General features: G+C 44.0%; 1 protein-coding gene across 7 annotated transcripts in view; it reads right to left on the reverse strand.

Annotated features, from left to right (window-relative positions):
* Positions 1 to 17,747, reverse strand: part of SLC35D4 (solute carrier family 35 member D4) — a 152,376-nt gene that overhangs the window by 85,785 nt on the left and 48,844 nt on the right. For 5 of the 7 annotated variants that reach the window (XR_001887657.1, XM_017883987.1, XM_017883992.1 and 2 more), the window contains exons 5-6: positions 10,281 to 10,358; positions 2,993 to 3,018 (exon numbers count right to left, since the gene is read on the reverse strand). Coding sequence is in view for 6 of the 7 variants with exons in the window: in XM_017883987.1 (XP_017739476.1) it covers positions 2,993 to 3,018; positions 10,281 to 10,358 (104 nt within the window). In the remaining variant the exon portion in view is untranslated. Of the gene's footprint in view, positions 1 to 2,487; positions 2,514 to 2,992; positions 3,019 to 10,280; positions 10,359 to 17,747 lie in introns of all 7 variants that reach the window. The other 2 variants (XM_017883991.1, XM_017883988.1) reach the window with 1 other exon arrangement.

The raw sequence follows: 17,747 nt of genomic DNA on the forward strand, positions 1-17,747 counted from the left end.
AAAAAAAAAAAAAAAAAAAAGAAAAGAAAAGAAAAGAAAAAAATAATAATAATGATAATATTGTGGCCAGATAAGTGGCAACATTTGAACATGGACTCAATATTAAATAATAGTATCATATCAGATGTTCTTTTCTAAATTCAATGACTGCACTTTAGTTATCTAAGGGATTGCTGCTTTTAGGAGACACAGCTTGAAGTATTTAGGAGTGGAGTCATGATCTCTACAACTTATTCTCAAATGATTCAGAAAAAATAAGAGCAAGAATAATATCTATATTCCATATATGCATGTGATATTTATGTATGTTTATGCATGTGTATACATATGTACATTGAGACAGCAAGAAAGCAAATGCAAAAAATGCTACCAATGGGTGAATCTAAGTGAAGAATACATGGGAGCTCCTTGTAATATTCTTGCAACTTTTCTGTAGGTTTAAACTTTCCCCCCATAAAATGTTTTATTAGAAAAATGTCTTATACATACTAAAATATTTACAGATGAAATGCTAGGGTGCCTGGAATAAACACTGAGCAAGGCAGTGGGTGGGGCCAGAAGCTGAAAACGGCTGAAGCTGGGAACTGGGTACACAGGACCTCATTCATTACAGTATTCAGTTTACTTTGATATGTCTTTAGAAATTTCCACAGTAAAGCAATTTTTAAAAATTCTTGCACAAAAAGTAACACTGCCAAACACAGATATTTTCAGGAAGCTATCCTCACTCATTAGAAAGTCAATTTGGAGCTGGTTCAGTAATCCCTGGTTTACGGCCTATTCCTTCTGAGTTTCATATGCCGAAAGCTCTTGCCTCTAGCTTTCCCCACTCTCTCCTCCTAAAAGAAGGTGCCAGAAAGCATAAAACCCAAATTATCACTTAGTCTTTCTCCTCTTTCCATTTTATAGAGGCAACGTATATATAGTGCCCCTTAACTACTGACTATTCCATCAGGCAGCAAACAGCCAAGGATCAGAGGCGTGAACAAAAGCGCTGAATACAATGTTTTCACTTTCAGGGAACTTTGCCATATGCCATCTCCTACCAACATAGATTCTGTATTCTATATAGAGACTACATGTTTTTATATGTACACATAAACATATATATGTAACACATAACAACTTGGCATGTGTAATCTTAGTACACTGAAAACAGTGGTGCTGATCAATTCTGATGGTGCTCACTGCTATAACCATGTGTAGTTGCCACTGTACCCAACGGACCAGCACTGACCGGCTGGGCCAGAGGCAGGAGGACTGGCAGAGGGGCCCTCAGAGCTGGCGCCTCACAGCCTTGGGAAGGTCAGGACAACACGGAGCAGCCGAGGCACAGAACACTTCTCTACCCCAGCCCGCCCTACTCCTATAGCCTTGCTGACTTTCAAGGTACCCCAACACACAAATGATCTAGAGAAGAATCCAAGCAAACAGTGGGATAAGTGGAGGACAGACTGTCAGGGGAGCTTCTTGGGCCTGCCCGGGAATAGACAGGTTTTGTGGTGGGAGGAGAGGAGAATACTGATGGGTCTGGTGTCTCCCTATAGTGAAAGGCTTCATAGAATAGAGGATGCTTCCCCATCCATGGGGAATGAGCAACAGAGATCCCCCCAAACAGACAACCTCTTGGGGTTGTGGAAGACGGGGGATGCCCAACGGTGAGACACCTGCCTGCCTGCCCACCACACCTGGCCTCGAGCAGTACCTGATTACATCAGGTATCATGAGCTTTACTGCCTCTCTTTGACACCTGCTAATCTCCTTTTAAACAGGAGGACAGTCCTGAAGTTTGGTTTTGTCTTGTTCTTTCAAGGTGGAACCTTGAAATAGCTGCACAAATAGTTACAGCAGAAATCCTAAATCCATCTATCAAAGCACCTTTGTTGGTTTTCTGTCTCCAGGACTGAGCTGCTTGGCCTGCAGATGAAGCGGGAAGCAGTCAGATGCAAGACACCCAGGTTAGAATTCAAATGCTGCAGGCACCGGGGTCTGAATGAGAGGACAGCCCAGTTTACGCTCTAGCAGAGGAAACTGAGGCAAAGAGGACAAGGAAAGCTGCCCACAATCACCCTGCTGTGGCCCAGGACTGCAGTTCTGATCTTACAGGCTGGTGCTTTTTCCACCACGGAAAATATTAAAGACCAAACAAACTGCAAACATTACTTTTAAATTTTAAGTCATTTCCATGTTTTCATTTTCATTCTCCATCAGTATCACACAACTGTTAGTAAAGTTTTGGGTATCAATGACTGAAATCTAGCACAGGTTGGTTCTGGTGTTTTCTCTTTTGGAATAAAATATTTCAGAAAGAAAAGAGAAACACAGGAAATTTTAGACTAAGACACAAATTAGGGATATATGAATGTTTATAATAAATTCCTCTGTCACCTCTTAGAGTATGAATCTTCAACAAACAGTTTATCATCCGAGTTAAAATTAGGTTAAATCTTACATTAGGGCTTTTTGTGGGGAGGGCAGTAAACTTACCTACAGATCTTTGCAGGAGATGTTTTCTGCATAAAAGTAAAGAAACATACAATTAGACTTTTAAAACTTTTAAAATTCCTCTTAAAAGGAAACATTTTGATTAAGAAGCAAATAAATTATAAGTAGGTTTATCAAGGGCTTAACAGAAATATTAAAGACCAAACAAACTGCAAACATTACTTTTAAATTTTTAAGTCATTTCCATGTTTTTCATTTTCATTCTCCATCAGTATCACACAACTGTTAGTAAAGTTTTGGGTATCAATGACTGAAATCTAGCACAGGTTGGTTCTGGTGTTTTCTCTTTTGGAATAAAATATTTCAGAAAGAAAAGAGAAACACAGGAAATTTTAGACTAAGACACAAATTAGGGATATATGAATGTTTATAATAAATTCCTCTGTCACCTCTTAGAGTATGAATCTTCAACAAACAGTTTATCATCCGAGTTAAAATTAGGTTAAATCTTACATTAGGGCTTTTGTGGGGAGGGCAGTAAACTTACCTACAGATCTTTGCAGGAGATGTTTTCTGCATAAAAGTAAAGAAACATACAATTAGACTTTTAAAACTTTTAAAATTCCTCTTAAAAGGAAACATTTTGATTAAGAAGCAAATAAATTATAAGTAGGTTTATCAAGGGCTTAACAGCTTGCTGCACTTTAATATTTACTGAGGCTTTTTCTGCTTGGACCAAATGAAGGATGACTCAGAATTCCAGAGCTGAGTCACTTCAGCAAAGTACTTTCACCATTAGAATGATGTTTACTCGTGAAAGACAAAATGACACTGGGGCTGTGTCTTTAAAAATCTTACACACTAAGAAGAGGAGCGAGAAAGAAATAGATGTAACCTGTATTTTAAAAAGCAGTTAAGCTCTTGTTCTATTTATCCATTTATCTATCTATCTATCTATCTAATCTCACTCTGTTGCCCTGGCTGGAGTGCAATGATATGGTAACTGCAGCCTCAAACTCCTGGGCTGAAGCAATCCTCCCACTTCAGCCTCCTGAGTAGCTAGGACTACAGGCATGAACCACCATGTACAGCTACTCTTTTTATTTTTATTTTTTTTTTAGATTTCTGTAGCAGCAGGATCTGACTATGTTGCTCAGAGGTATTGAATTCCTGGCCTCAAGTGATTTTCCTGCCTTAGCCTCCTAAAGCATTGAGATTACAGGCGTGAGCCACTGCACCCAACCTCAACTCCTATTTTAGTTCTGTCTCTTTAAGTATTCCATTCACTAATCCAGCTGACTCTGAGCAGTCCTATAAATTTTCTGATGTGATATGAAAATTAAAAAACAGAAAAAAAGAGAAGGAGTAATAACATTACTCCACCCCAAGGGAGAAGGAAAAAAAAGGCAGACTGAGGGAATATAAACTTGGCATTTAAATGACCTGAAATGAAGAAATTCTGATTTGGACTCTACCATTATAACTCCTTTTGATGAGTCAGTTTAAGGAAATCACGCTTTTGTACTGAGAACGCATTTGCACATGTTAGCAGAGCGTAACACGTTAGGAGAGGGTAACACAGATTTTTCTATATTTGATAGAGGAAACGAACAGGTACAATTCAACTTTTGATTAATTCTAAACATTTCAGAAGGATTATTCTGCTAGCTGGGAACACACTGGAATTTTTGATGCCAGTTCAGGCAGTGTGAAGTATAAACATATTGTTTAGAAGTGAAGCGCTGACAGGAGAAACATGTGGCTTACTACAAAGGCTACCTTAAGTTTTCACGTGTGCTTAAATAATAAAGTTTCCTCTGTTTTAATGAACAGATTCTATTTTTGCAGCTTTAGATTCTAATCTTGGTCTTTGCCCAACCCTGCACAGGACTTGAGGCCAACCGTGCTGTACTGCCACCTGCTGGGAAGTTAGCCCTCAAGCGCCAAAAGGAGCAAAAGGAGGAGGGCAAAGGTGATCTGGCTCACACCTGCATAACTGCCCCCAGTACAGTAAATGTGTTACTCAAAAATTCTGTTTTTTCTTTTTTCTTTTTTTTTTTGTTTTTTTTTGAGACAGAGTCTTGCTCTGTTGCCCAGGATGGAGTGTAGTGGTGTGATCTTGGCTCACTGCAACCTCTGCCTCCTGGGTTCAAGTAATTCTCTTGCCTCAGCTTCCCAAGTAGCTGGGATTACAGGTGTGTGCCACCACGCCCAGCTAATTTTTGTAATTTTAGTAGAGATGGGGTTTCGCCATGTTGGCCAGACTGGTCTCGAACTCACGGCCTCAAATGATCTGCCTGCCTTGGCCTCCCAAAGTGTTGGGATCACGGGCGTGAGCCACCATGCCCAGTAGTTACTCAAAAATTGAGCTAACCGTAACCAAAACCTCAACAGCCTGGTGTAAGAGCAGAAATAGAGAGGAGGGACTGAAGGGATGCTCTTCCACTTCTGTGAATAGCATGCTCACCCAGTAACTTCAGGGGCTAACGTTTCAGGTCAAAAGAAAAGGCCCCTTCTGTGGAGGGGAGTAAAAGAGCATAGATCCTGGGATACAGAGAGTAAAGACAGGCAATATGTTCATTACTTAGCTCCATCTCCCAGGGCTCTGGATATGACTGAATTTATGGCAGCCATTTTCCTTTTCAGGATCCTCAGTCCAAAATAACCTAGCAACAAGTCCTACTGAGGTCTCAGGGTTCTGAATAGGTTAACTCCTCAAAAGCCATGCAGCCAAAGGGCCAGATGTGGTGGTTCATGCCTGTAATCCCAGCACTTTGGGAGGCTGAGGAGGGTGGATCGCCTGAGGTTAGGTGTTCAAGACCAGCCTGGACAACATGGCGAAACTCCGTCTCTACTAAAAATACCAAAAATTAGCAGGTGTGGTGGCACATGCCTGTAATCTCAGCTACTCAGGAGGCTGAGGCAGGAGATTTGCTTGAACCGGGAGGTGGAGATTGCAGTGAGTGGAGATCACGCCACTACACTCCAGCCTGGGCGACAAGGCAAGGCTCTGTATCAAAAAAAAAAGAAGTCATGCTGCCAAAATTAACAAAAAATAGCTGACATTCCTCTGGGTCAGCTAACTGAACTGTGAGGGCTACTCACATTGCCAGGTGCTGTTCTAAGGGCTCTACATGTACTGAATCCTTTAATCATGGGGTAAGTAACAGTCATCGGTTCTATGTTACAGAGGAGGGCACTTGAGGCACTGAGGAATGAGGGAAGCTGCCCCCCGCCCGCCTGCCAGTCCTGCGGTGTCACCTCTGCTGGCACCCTTCCCCACCACCTGACGCTCTCTCTGCCTGCCTGACAAGGAGAGCCCTTTCTCTTATCAAACTGGAAAGTCCCTTCCCATCCTGCCTGACTCGAATCTACCCACTAGGGAAGCTTTCCTTGCTCCTCCCGTGCCGACTTACTGGAACTCATCCGCTGGCCCACCCATACCCTGTGCCAGCCCGACTGTACAGGCCAGCCCCTCTGTTCAACTCTGGTTTAAGGCTAAGAAATGCGTCTCCTACATCTCTGCAGCTTTAGGCCTAGCGAAATGTTTGACATTTCATAGGTACTTGATAAATGCTGAACAAATGAATAAACGAACAGGAGTATTCTAATATTAAACCGTAATAAATAAGTCTGCAAGGTACATTAATTCCTTGAGCCATGTATTGCCTTAGAGTCAAACTGTGTGTGTGTGTGTGTGCACGTGTGTGTGTGCATGAATACACAAAGATGTTGTTGTGGATGGTGAAAATGAACTCTACAGCTCCAGATAGTTTATTTTCATAATCTGGGAATGAAGTCACAAGGAGGTCAACTTTTACTCTCCAAAAATGATTCTAGTAAAATCCACACATGGTAGACAAAATAGCCTTCATTGTAACATTTAACAGTCTGTGAGGTGGTGTGCAAGTGTGTTCCTTATGATAAGGGATTATTTCATCAAGGCTCCTAGCTGTATCATCAGAAATATAAGTCTCATCAAGAACGTATCGCAGCAGCATCATGGAGCAGATTTTAACCCTGAACTGCTAAATACCACCTACAATTCTATAAATAGGGAATGGCCAACACATGCCTCAACCAATGTGGAATGATAGCCTTAATAGGGTTTCCTGACCAACTGTTAAATGGAAAAACAGGATGTATCTTACCATTCGTGTAAATACATCTATATATGTGCATAGGAAAAAAGTCTGAAAGAATACAGTGGTTTCCTCAGGGAAGTAGAAACACAGTTGATTTTTGGGTTTTTAGAGTCAAGGTCTCACTGTTGCCCAGGCTGAGGTGCAGTGGCACAATCATGGCTCACTGCAGCCTCGAACTCCTGGCCTCATCTGATCCTCCTGCCTCAGCCTTCCAAAGCTTTTGGATTATAGGCATGAGCCACTGTGTGGCCTCCCTCTGTATTTTCTACAACATCTTAAATCTTCTTAGATTTACAAAGGAAAGAAAGGTTTGTTTTAACAACAACAACAAAAAGTTACCCACTCACTTTTTTCTAGTTTGCCCTGACAAGAAATGATGTTTTCTGTTAGTGATCATATGGAGTTGAAGATTCAAAATCTTATGGTGTTCATTCAGTTATTTCCAAGGATAAGGCCTCTCAGCCAGACATCTGCCCTCGTCTCTAGAGTGGAAGAGGTCCCCTGCTAGATGGAAACATCCCTGAAGGACTTTCTAACCCTCAGTCCTACAGTCACCCTCATCTACAGGCTCTGACCTGCTCATCAGGAAGCAAAACCCTGTGGAGATGCCTTGATCTTGTCCCTAGACCAGGTAAATCTTCATTTCTAAATTTATAAGAAAGTATCCTAGCCAGGCGCAGTGGTTCATGCCTGTAATCCCAGCACTTTGGGAGGCCGAGGTGGGAGGATCACAAGGTCAGGAATTCGAGAACAGCCTGGCTAACATAGTGAAACCCTGTCTCTACCAAAAATACACAAAATTAGCTGGACATGGTGGTAGGCGCCTGTAATCCCAGCTACTCGGGAGGCTGAGGCAGGAGAATCGCTTGAACCCGGGCGGCAGAGGTTGCAGTGAGCCGAGATCACGCCACTGCACTCCAGCCTGGGTGACAAGTGAGACTCCGTCTCAAAAAAAAAAGAAGTATCCTTTTGGAGAATATGAAGCCTTTTTCGAATTTGGACAGGTCAGGTTCCCAGAGCTAAGCCACTCTCAGGGAGGTTCTGCCCCTGAACTTCAGTGACCATTTAGTGACTCTTTAGCTCAGTCCCAGTTCTGGAGGCTGAGCCCAGAGCTCTGAGGAGAACCACAACGTGGTTCCTGCCATTGGAAGACTCAGGGAAGCAGGCCGGAGACAAGGGGAAAATCATGCCGTATCTCATTGACCCTAAGATACCACCGATTGTAAAACTTCCACTTATTTTATGTATTAGGGAGAAAGAAAAAAAAAACTACACCATGACACATCATTGATTGTAAGAGCCTTCCCACTGTAGATATTCGACTAAAATGTGAAAGAAAAGAAGCGCATGTTAGAACTATGGAAACTGCACGATGGTGTTGTAAGTAAAAGGTCAGAGGAAGGTGCCCATCCGGGGAACCCTCCAACCGCACAGAGATCAGCCCAAGTGCCGAGAGGCCTCCATCTCCCAGCCTGGGCCGTGGGACTGCCAAATAGAAAACAACAACGGTCTCAGCCCAGGGCTGCTCACTCCAGGCCCTGCGCAAGGGCTCAGGGGATCAAGCTCTTTTTCCTCAGTCCCAGCCAGGCCACCTGGAGAAGAAAATGAGGACTGAACTAGGGCGGCAGCAGCTATGAGGGTGGAGGAGGCACAGACTTGGTAATAGGCTGGATGTGGCCGGGAGGGGATACTGGGGACTCCAAGGGGCCTCCTAGGTTTCTGACTTGGGTGATGATGACCAGGATTGGGGTTACCAAGTGAGAAGCAGGTCTGGAGAAACAGAGCAGTTTCATTTCAGATGTCTGGGGAGAACCAGGACAGCAAGTCCCAGGGCTCTGCAGGGGCGCTGAGCTCAGCAGGGGGTCTGGGCTGGAGATGGAGACTTCGGCGTCCTCTATGAGCAGAAGGTGGCTGGCACAATGGGTATGGATGAGATTTTCCAGAAAGTGTGTGGCATGAGGACAGAGGCTCCTAAGATGCAGCCCAGGGAGACCCTGAAGAGGCAGACAAAGGAAAAGGAAAAGAAAGATGGATGAAGAAAAAGCCCAAGACACAGGAAGGGAACCAAGCAGGGAGAGGGCATGAAGGCCAAGGGGGCCCAGAGAGGCCGGAGGAGAAAGTGAGGGGAATGGTGGAAACAGACACGATGAGTGGCACAGACGAAGCCACCAGTGCCTTCAGCCAGGGCAGTCTCAGGGGAACAGTGGGGGCAGAAGCAGGAGCAGCAGAAGGTGACAGGGACAAGAGGGCGTGGACAACACCAAGCCTGGCCCTGTCTGAGGCCTGTGGCATGGGAGGGGAGAGAAGGGATGAGGCAGAGTGGGAGGTGCACGGGCAAGGCAGCTTGAGATTTTCCTGTGCAAGGGTTGGTTTTGTAAACACACCCTTCCAGGGCTGGGTGAAGTGAGTCTCTTCTGTCTCTCATTGTCACATGGGAAGGACAGCCCATCCTCTCTCCTCGGTGGGCTGATAACACCAAGCATGTTTATGGGCTCAGGGCAATAAGCCAGCAGCGAGGGAGAGGCTCACAGTGTAGGAGATGGGAGAGATCATTGACAGAGCCACCTCCGAGGAGCGGCGAGATGATGGGGGGAGATCGGGTATGGCCACAGCCTCCTTTCCTCACACCTATAAGAAGCATGTAGCTTGAGGTGACCAGCTGGCCTCTCTATAGTTTAAAAGTTCCAAAAATTGGGTGGGGTGTGATGTTTTACACCTGTAATCCCAATGCTTTAGGAAGCTGAGGCAGGAGGATCCTTTGAGCCTAGGAGTTCAAGAATAGCCTGGACAACATAGCAAGACCCTATCTCTACAAATAAAAATTTAAAAGTAGCCAGGTGCAGTGGCTCGTGCCTGTAGTCCCAGCTGCTCAGGAGGCTGAGGCAGAAAGATCGCCTGAGCCCAGGAATTTGAGGCTGCACAGAGTTATTACTGCACCATTGTACTCCAGCCTGGGTGACAGAGCAAGACCCTGTCTCTAAAAATAAAAATAAATTAAAATGTTCCAAAAATTGGTATGAAATCAAATAGCAAATGCCAGAAAAAAAAAACAAACAAACAAAACGACTTTGAAAAGAAAGACCAAACTAAAACCACCTCTAATAACATGACTAATCGTTGCTGATGTGCAGAGCACCTACTGCATGCAGGAAATGGCTGGAAGCAGTTACTTAGCAATGATAGTTGCTGTGTTCTTCGAACAAGCCTTGAACAAGTTGCTGTCATTATTACCACCTTGCACAGATGGAGGCCTGGAAGGTGAAGGAGCTTGTTCTAGCTCATATGAGGTACAGCTGGTATTGGAGAGAAAAGCAAATTTCCCTGGGGTGGGCTAGTGTCCCGGCACCCTGTGTAAAACTCTGCTATGCCTTGTCCTGTGGTGCTAGATTGGCTGGGGGTGGGAATGCTTCTCCACCAGGCAAACAGCAAACACCTCTTTGTCTCCCAAGGGTCTGGGTCAGCCTGGCCTGGATCTGAGTTCAGTTCACATCAACAATATTCCCACATATGTCTAGTGAATTGCAGCAAAGTCAAAACTGTGTCTCATGATATCAGTGACCACTGTCAGGCAATCTTGCCTGGAGACTGGTGGCAGGAAAAGGCAGACACTAATTTGGGCCATAAAAAGAAGAGTGCTTCTTTGACATTTAAAACAAGGAAGTAACACTAGCATTTTGCATGATCGTTTACCTCTTTCTGAAAACACTTCTGGTACCCACAGACGATAACTTCAGCTACATTACACAAAGTGAGAAACACAGGAATGGCCTGAAAGAAAACAGATAAAAAACATGAAAATATTTTCTTCGATCTCACAATCACATGGTTCTTGATTTTTTGCTTAAAAATAAAGGCTGTGGAAACTTTTGGCATCCACATATATAATCACTCCAGCAAAGACTTCTACGTGGATTAGCGCTCTCTGCTGCAGTATTTCTCTCGGTAGGTGGATGTAGAGGTTCCCCTCCTACGGGCATTCTCATCAACAAACATTTAAGTCTCCTGTGTGTCAGGCACCGTGTCCAGTGCAGGGAGCACATCCCATGACAAGGTAAACATGCCCCCTCAGGCAAGAGCTCGGATGGGGCAAGAGTGCACCCCGCCCAGCACACGCAGAGCAAGCTTTCTTGGAGGAAGTGAAGTGAAGGAATGAGAACTGAATGATGAACTGGCATGGGCCAAACAAAAAGCGAAATGGCCCAGGCAGAGGAGCACACCAAGATCCAGAGGAGAGAGCGGATCCAGCTTCTCTGGGGAACGGGAAGAAGTGGGGCATGGGTGGAACATAATGAGGAAGGGAGAGTGAGGGACAGGAAGGGAGAGAGGTATTCGCAGGCCACACTGGGAAACAGGATGGATCTGAGGGCCCCAGGAACCAGTGAAGAGTTTTAAAGCTATGACTTGATCTGCATGTTGAGAAGAACTCGGGCTGCAGGGTGGAAGACAGAAGGCAGAGAAGGTTGCAAACGTCTAGGGGTACCATAGGTTGAAAAATGGCCCCCTAAGGCTGGGTGTGGTGGCTCACGCCTGTAATCCCAGCACTTTGGGAGGCTAAGGAAGGTGGATCACGAGGTCAGGAGATCGAGATCATCCTGGCTAACATGGTGAAAACCTGTCTCTACTAAAAAATACAAAAAAAATTAGCCGGGCGTGGTGGCGGGCACCTGTAGTCCCAGCTACTTGGGAGGCGGAGGCAGGAGAATGGTATGAACTCGGGAGGCAGAGCTTGCAGTGAGCCGAGATTGCACCACTGCACTGCAGCATGGGTGACAGAGCAAGATTCTGTCTCAAAAAAAAAAGAAAAAAAAAAAAAAGAAAAATGGCCCCTTAAAAGACATCCACATCCCAATCCCTGGAACCTGTAAATGTTGTCTGACATGGCAACAAGGCGTCTTTGCAAATGTGAGTAAATGGAAGATCTTGAGACGGGAGGTTATCCTGGATTATTGGGTGGGCCCTAAATGCAATCACATGTATTCTTATAAGAAGAGGTAGGTTGACATGCACAGGGAAGGGGCAGTGTGACCACAGAGGCAGAGACTGGTGTGATGCAGCCACAAGCTGGGCAATGCCGTGGCCACCGGAAGCTGAAAGAAGCAAGGAACAGATTCTCCCCTAGAGGCTCAGGACTGAGCGCAGCCCTGCCCACACCTTGATTTCAGACTCTGGCCTCCAGAACTGTGAAGGATACATTTCTGTTGTTTTAAGTCACCCAAGTATGTGGTTATTTATTACAATAGCCACAGGAAACTAACACAAGGAAGGACAGGATGGTGACCTGAACTTGGTACTATCAGCAAAGATGGAGGAAAGGGGCCACATCAAAGAAATACTTAGGAGACCGAACTGAATATCTGAATAACTGGATAAATTCTCACCAAAAAACAAAAAAAAAAAAAAGGGAGAAGAAAATATAAAAAATGTAACAGTGCATTATTAGGATACACTGATACCTACTGCACATTTCCCACTGCTGGGACATTTGTTAAGAGTGGCATTCTCTCCTAATGGATAGGTAACTTTGATGAGGTGAGGGGGGAGAAAGAGGAGAGGAATTCTGTTGTCTTTGTTTTTCATTTTTGTTTTTTGTTTTTTTGAGACAGAGTCTCGCTCTGTCGCCTGGGCTGGAGTGCGGTGGTGTCATCTCGGCTCACTGCAATCTCCACCTCCTGGGTTCAAGCGAGTCTCCTGCCTTAGACTCCCAAGAAGCCGGGATTAAAGGCAACTGCAACCATGCCTGGTTAATTTTTGTATTTTTTTAGTAGAATTGGGGTTTCACCATGTTGGCCAGGCTGGTCTCGAACTCCTGGCCTCAAGTGATCCACCTGCCTCAGCCTCCAAAGCCCTGGGATTATAGGTGTGAACCACTGCCCTGGCCTGTTGTCTTTATAGTTGACAATAATAATGATGCTTCCTGGAAGGCAGAAAATGAGAATAAGAGCACAGGTTTTGTCATCACTCTGGGCTCCAGCTCCACGGCCTGCTAGTGGGGCAAGGCGTGCATCCAAACTTTTGTTTCCTCCCCTGTAAAGCAGGGATAACAACATCCCATAGCCTGGAGCTGCCAAGAGGAACGACCCAAATATTACAGGTTAAGGACCTTGATGAGTGGCTCAGGAGCACTGAACAAAGGGTGTCAATAACATTAACTGGTGGCCCTGCCCTCAGCAGCCTATGCAGAAGACCAACCTGGGTAAATTGCTCCAGTTTAGAGGACCTGCTTCAAAATTATGCTGCTCGCCTACTTTCAGATGAATGTATTATCTTTACAGAGGACATATTTTTACCTTGTTTTTAAAACTTCTATAGCTTTATATAGCTGTGCCATTTTAGTAATCTGTTCTAACTTGCACTGTTTCATTTCTGAGTTCTTGCCTTACATTTTCTTACCTTTTAAAAAAACATTTTCTATTTTATCTTTCATTAAAGGTTCAATTCAAATTGTTTTTTTCTTTTAAAATAAAACTATTTCAGTTTCTAATTTTCATGTATCTTTGTGTTTCTTTTATTCCTCTTAAATTTTAGATTTTAAGTATTTTGTATGTTTGTTAAGATTATTAAACAGATTACATATTTTAAAGTTGGCTTTCTCCATTAGGCCCATGTTTGGCAAACTTGGGGCCTGGCCTTCCAATTCTTGGCTTGAAAGGACAGCAAAAAAAAAAAAATCTTGGACAGGTTAATCCCATGATACATGGAAGCTAATATTAAAGTGGGGGTGGATCTTACTGAATTAAGACCTTATGTAAATGTTTTTTGCCTCCTTGGCTATAAAATCAATAATGAGGTCAGATAATTCTAGACCCAACTTTAGACTTCGACGAGGCTTACTTTTCTCCATTTTAGGACCTGTAGGCTGTTTTCTCAGTCTTCCTAGGCCCTTACTCTGATCAGATTCTGGAAAAGGACCTATTTATACATGTAGAATTAACTTTAAAGTACACTAACAATAGCCACCAACAATGTATTAAACATAGTGCTAAGTATTTTACGTGTATTCTCTTATTTAAACTTCCTCCCAGCACCTCTCTTACTAGATGCTATTACCCTGATTTTATAAACAATGAAACTGGGGCTGAGAAAGACTGGCCACTTGCTCAAGTATTCACAGCTCGTTCAGCGGCAAAGCCATGACCCCAATCCAGGCCTGTCTAACCGCAAAGCCCACACCTTCTAGCCTTGGTGTTATGACACACAAATTATGTCAAGCCACAGTGAAAACTCCCTGGACCTCCAATGTCCAAAGTTCGGTGTGACTGGTGTGTTCCAAATCCTGGCTGTTTGCTTACTCCAGTAATAAACCTGCTGATATGGTTTGGCCCTGTGTGCCCACCCAAATCTCATGTCAAATTGCAATTCCCAATTTTGGGAGAAAGAACAGGTGGCAGGTGATTAAATCACGGGGTGGATGTTCCCCTTGCTGTTCTTGTGATAGTGGTTCTCATAAGATCTGGTTGTTTAAAAGTGGGTGGCGCTTCCCCCATCATTCTCGCTCTCTCCTGCTCCGCCATGGTAAGAGGTGCTTGCTTCCCCTTCACCTTCCACCTTCCATGACTGTAAGTTTCTTGAGACCTTCCAGCCATGCTTCCTGTACAGCCTGTAGAACTGTGAGTCAATTAAACATCTTTTCTTCATAATTACTCAGTCAGGTAGGTTTTTTTGTTTTTTGTTTTTTGAGATGGAGTCTTGCTCTGTCACCCAGGCCAGAGTACAGTGGCGTCATCTTGGCTCACTGCAACCTCACCTCCTGGGTTCAAGTGATTCTCCTGCCTCAACCTCCTGAGTAGCTGGGACTACAGGCCCTGCCATGACGCCCAGCTGATTTTTATATTTTTAGTAGAGACGAGGTTTCACCATGTTGGCCAGGTTGGTCTCGAACTCCTGACCTCAAGTGATCTGCCAACCTCAGCCTCCTAAAGTGCTGGGATTACAGGCATGGGTCACCATGCCTGGCCTGTCAGGTAGTTCTTTATAGCAGTGTGAGAATGGACTAATACAGCTGGTAAGAACTAAAATGGATGAACTCAGAGTAAACCTACACCTTTTTAAAAAGGCTTTCTTCTACTCCTGCTTAGCAAATTTTAAATCTGATTTTCTCAAGCCATTTTTTCTACTGAGAAGCTAACAGGCTTTAAAGACCATTATTCTACAATTGACCAGTTGCACTCTATCAGCCTGTGTAGGGCTCTATTAAAAACAATATTAAGACAGTTTGCACTTTTTTTTTTTTTTTGAGACGGAGTCTCACTCTATTGCCCAGGCTGGAGCGCAGTGGCGCCATCTTGGCAACCTCTGCCTCCCAGGTTCAAGCAATTCTCCTGCCCCAATCTACCGAGTAGGTGGGATTACAGGCATGAGCCACCACGCCCAGCTAATTTTTGATTTTTAGTAGAGACGAGGTTTCACCATGTTGGTCAGGCTGGTCTCCACCTCCTGACCTCAGGTAATCTACCTGCCTTGGCCTCCCAAAGTGCTGGGATTTACAGGTGTGAGTCACCACACCCGGCCAGTTTGCAACTTTAATTACCAATCTTTCCCTGGCCTCCAACTCTGTACAATTTCTAACGTGAACTATAACCCATTAGTTCAGGAGACCCCAGTGACTGATTCTTTCAGAAAATCTGCCCTTTATTATCTTTAAGCAGTCAAGTTCAGCAGGACTTATTTTTGTTAAATCGAACAAAAATGCTAAGAAATGATAAAAGCAATAATAGTAGCTAAGATATCTTGAGTGCTTACTACGTGTCACTGTACCACTTTTATATATTCAAACTTCATAATAACCCTATGAGATAGATACTATTCACCTCTCCATTATACGGTCAAGAAAACTGAGGAATATGTTCTGGTTCTCTTTTTTACCTGACTCTTCATGATTTGAAACCACTTTTGGATGATCTAGATATCTGCTAAAGAGAAACAGAAAACTAGGTGATGCTCTTCACCACTGTCAAGACCATAGGAATAGCCTCAAGGTCAAAAGGTCCTACTCTCCTTCATCAGGGAAAATGGCACAACGTCAGGAACCATAAAGCCCAAAGCAGCATTTTTGAAAAAATTCGGTAAAAATGCAATGGACCGAATTAAACTACACTGCAGGAAAATGCATTAAATTACTTAGGGACACAATTTGCAACTACTTTATTCCCAGAATCCATTAGCTAAAAATTCAACATTTCATCCATGCACTGTTGAAATTTTTCTCTGGCTATGAAGAGAAATTGGTAACTCTCACTTAGAAATATTTCATTATTCTCATACTTCCTAGAATGGAATTTTGAAGGCTTGGTTATTTGTTCAGGCGCTGGAATGACTTAGAATGGTTTCCTGTGGAAAGTCTTGACCCTGCTCACAGGCATGGGTTGGGTCACTCTGCAGAGGTGTGAGCGACTCCCCTATTCAAGCACAAGTTCTGAGTCAGCTTCTTAATTTTTGTAAAAGAATGTCAATCCTATCTTTCTATCTGGGTGATTTTTACATATGGAGGTGTGCCCTTAACCTACGATACAGAATAACTGACCTCCAGGCCCTTGTCAAAGAAAGTAACTTTGAACTGTTGGCTACCGAATTTTTACCAAAATCATGCATGCCAGAAATAATGTTCCTAGGCCAAGTGTGGTGGCTCATGCCTGTAATCCCAGCACTTTGAAAGGCTGAACCTGGTGGATCGCCTAAGGTTAGGAGTTTGAGACCAGCCTGGCCAACATGGTGAAACCCCGTCTCTACTAAAAATGCAAAAATTAGCCAGGCATGGTGGCAGGCACCTGTAATCCCAGCTACTCAAGAGGCTGACACAGGAGAATCACTTGAACCTGGGAGGCAGAGGATGCAGTGAGCCAAGATGGTGCCACTGCACTCCAGCCTGGGTGACAGAGCAAGACTCTGTCCCCCCCCCCAAAAAAAAAGAAAGAAAGAAAGAAAAGAAAGAGAAAGAAAAGGAAAGAAAGAAAGAAGGAAAGGCAAGGAAAGGGAAAAGAAAAGAAAGAAAAAGTTCCTAGAGGATTGTCTAAGGCCCTGGACGGAGCCAAATAACCAGAGACCCATGGATTTTTACCCCAGAGAACTGCTCCTACTGAACAGTGCTGTGTCATCATTCTGTCTCCATGGGCACTAAGAAGGGCACTAAGAATTCTAGACACTGGTGACTGTTGTGAGTGTTATAAGGACGTTATTAAAGACCTGCCCACTGAGTCACCCAGCCTACCCTTTATGAGGACTCAGGAAAATTTCAATTAGTTTTAATGGTGTTTTAAGTTGACTTTTTTTGCTGGAATGCAGTGGCGTGATCATAGCTCACTGCAGACTCAAACTCCTGGGCTCAAGCGATCCTCCTACCTCAGTCTCCTGAGTAGCTAGGTCTAGAGGCACATGCCACCAAGTCAGGCTACTTATTTTATTTTTCGTAAGGATGAGATCTCGCTATGTTGCTCAGGCTGGTCTCGAACTCCTGGGCTCAAGCAATCCTCCTGTCTCAGCCTCCTAAAGTCTGGGATTACAGGCATGGGCCACTGTGTCCAGACTTCTGTAACTTTTTTGTTTGGCTGCAGAAATCTCAGAGCTGAATTCAGACCCAACTGTAATTATGTTGTGAGATATTACAGTATTACAGTATAAATTTCTAGGTGCTTAATCTCTCTGTGACATCATCTGTCTGTTATCTTTTACTTAGATTTCTTACTTTTTTTTTTTTTTTTTTTTTTTTTTTTTTTTTTTTTTTTTTTTTTTTTTTTTTTTTTTTTTTTTTTTTTTTTTTTTTTTTTTTGAGACAGAGTTTCACTCTGTTGCCCAGGCTGGAGTTCTGTGGTACGATCTTGGCTCACTGCAACCTCTGCTTCCTGGGTTCGGGCGATTCTCCTGCCTCACCCTCCCGCGTAGCTGGAACTACAGGTGCATGCCACCATACCTGGCTAATTTTTGTATTTTTAGTAGAGACGGGGTTTTGCCACGTTGGCCAGGCTGGTCTTGAACTCCCGACCTCAGGTGATCCGCCCACCTTAGCCTCCCAAAGTGCTGGGATTACAGGCATGAGCCACCATGCCGGCCCTTTTACCTAGATTTCTTTTTTTTTTTCTTTTTATTTTTTGAGACGGAGTCTTGCTCTGTCGCCCAGGCTGGAGTGCAGTGGCCTGATCTCAGCTCACTGCAAGCTCCGCCTCC

Source organism: Rhinopithecus bieti, unplaced genomic scaffold, assembly GCF_001698545.2.
Source record: "Rhinopithecus bieti isolate Rb0 unplaced genomic scaffold, ASM169854v2 scaffold_13577, whole genome shotgun sequence".
NCBI lineage: Eukaryota > Metazoa > Chordata > Mammalia > Primates > Cercopithecidae > Rhinopithecus > Rhinopithecus bieti.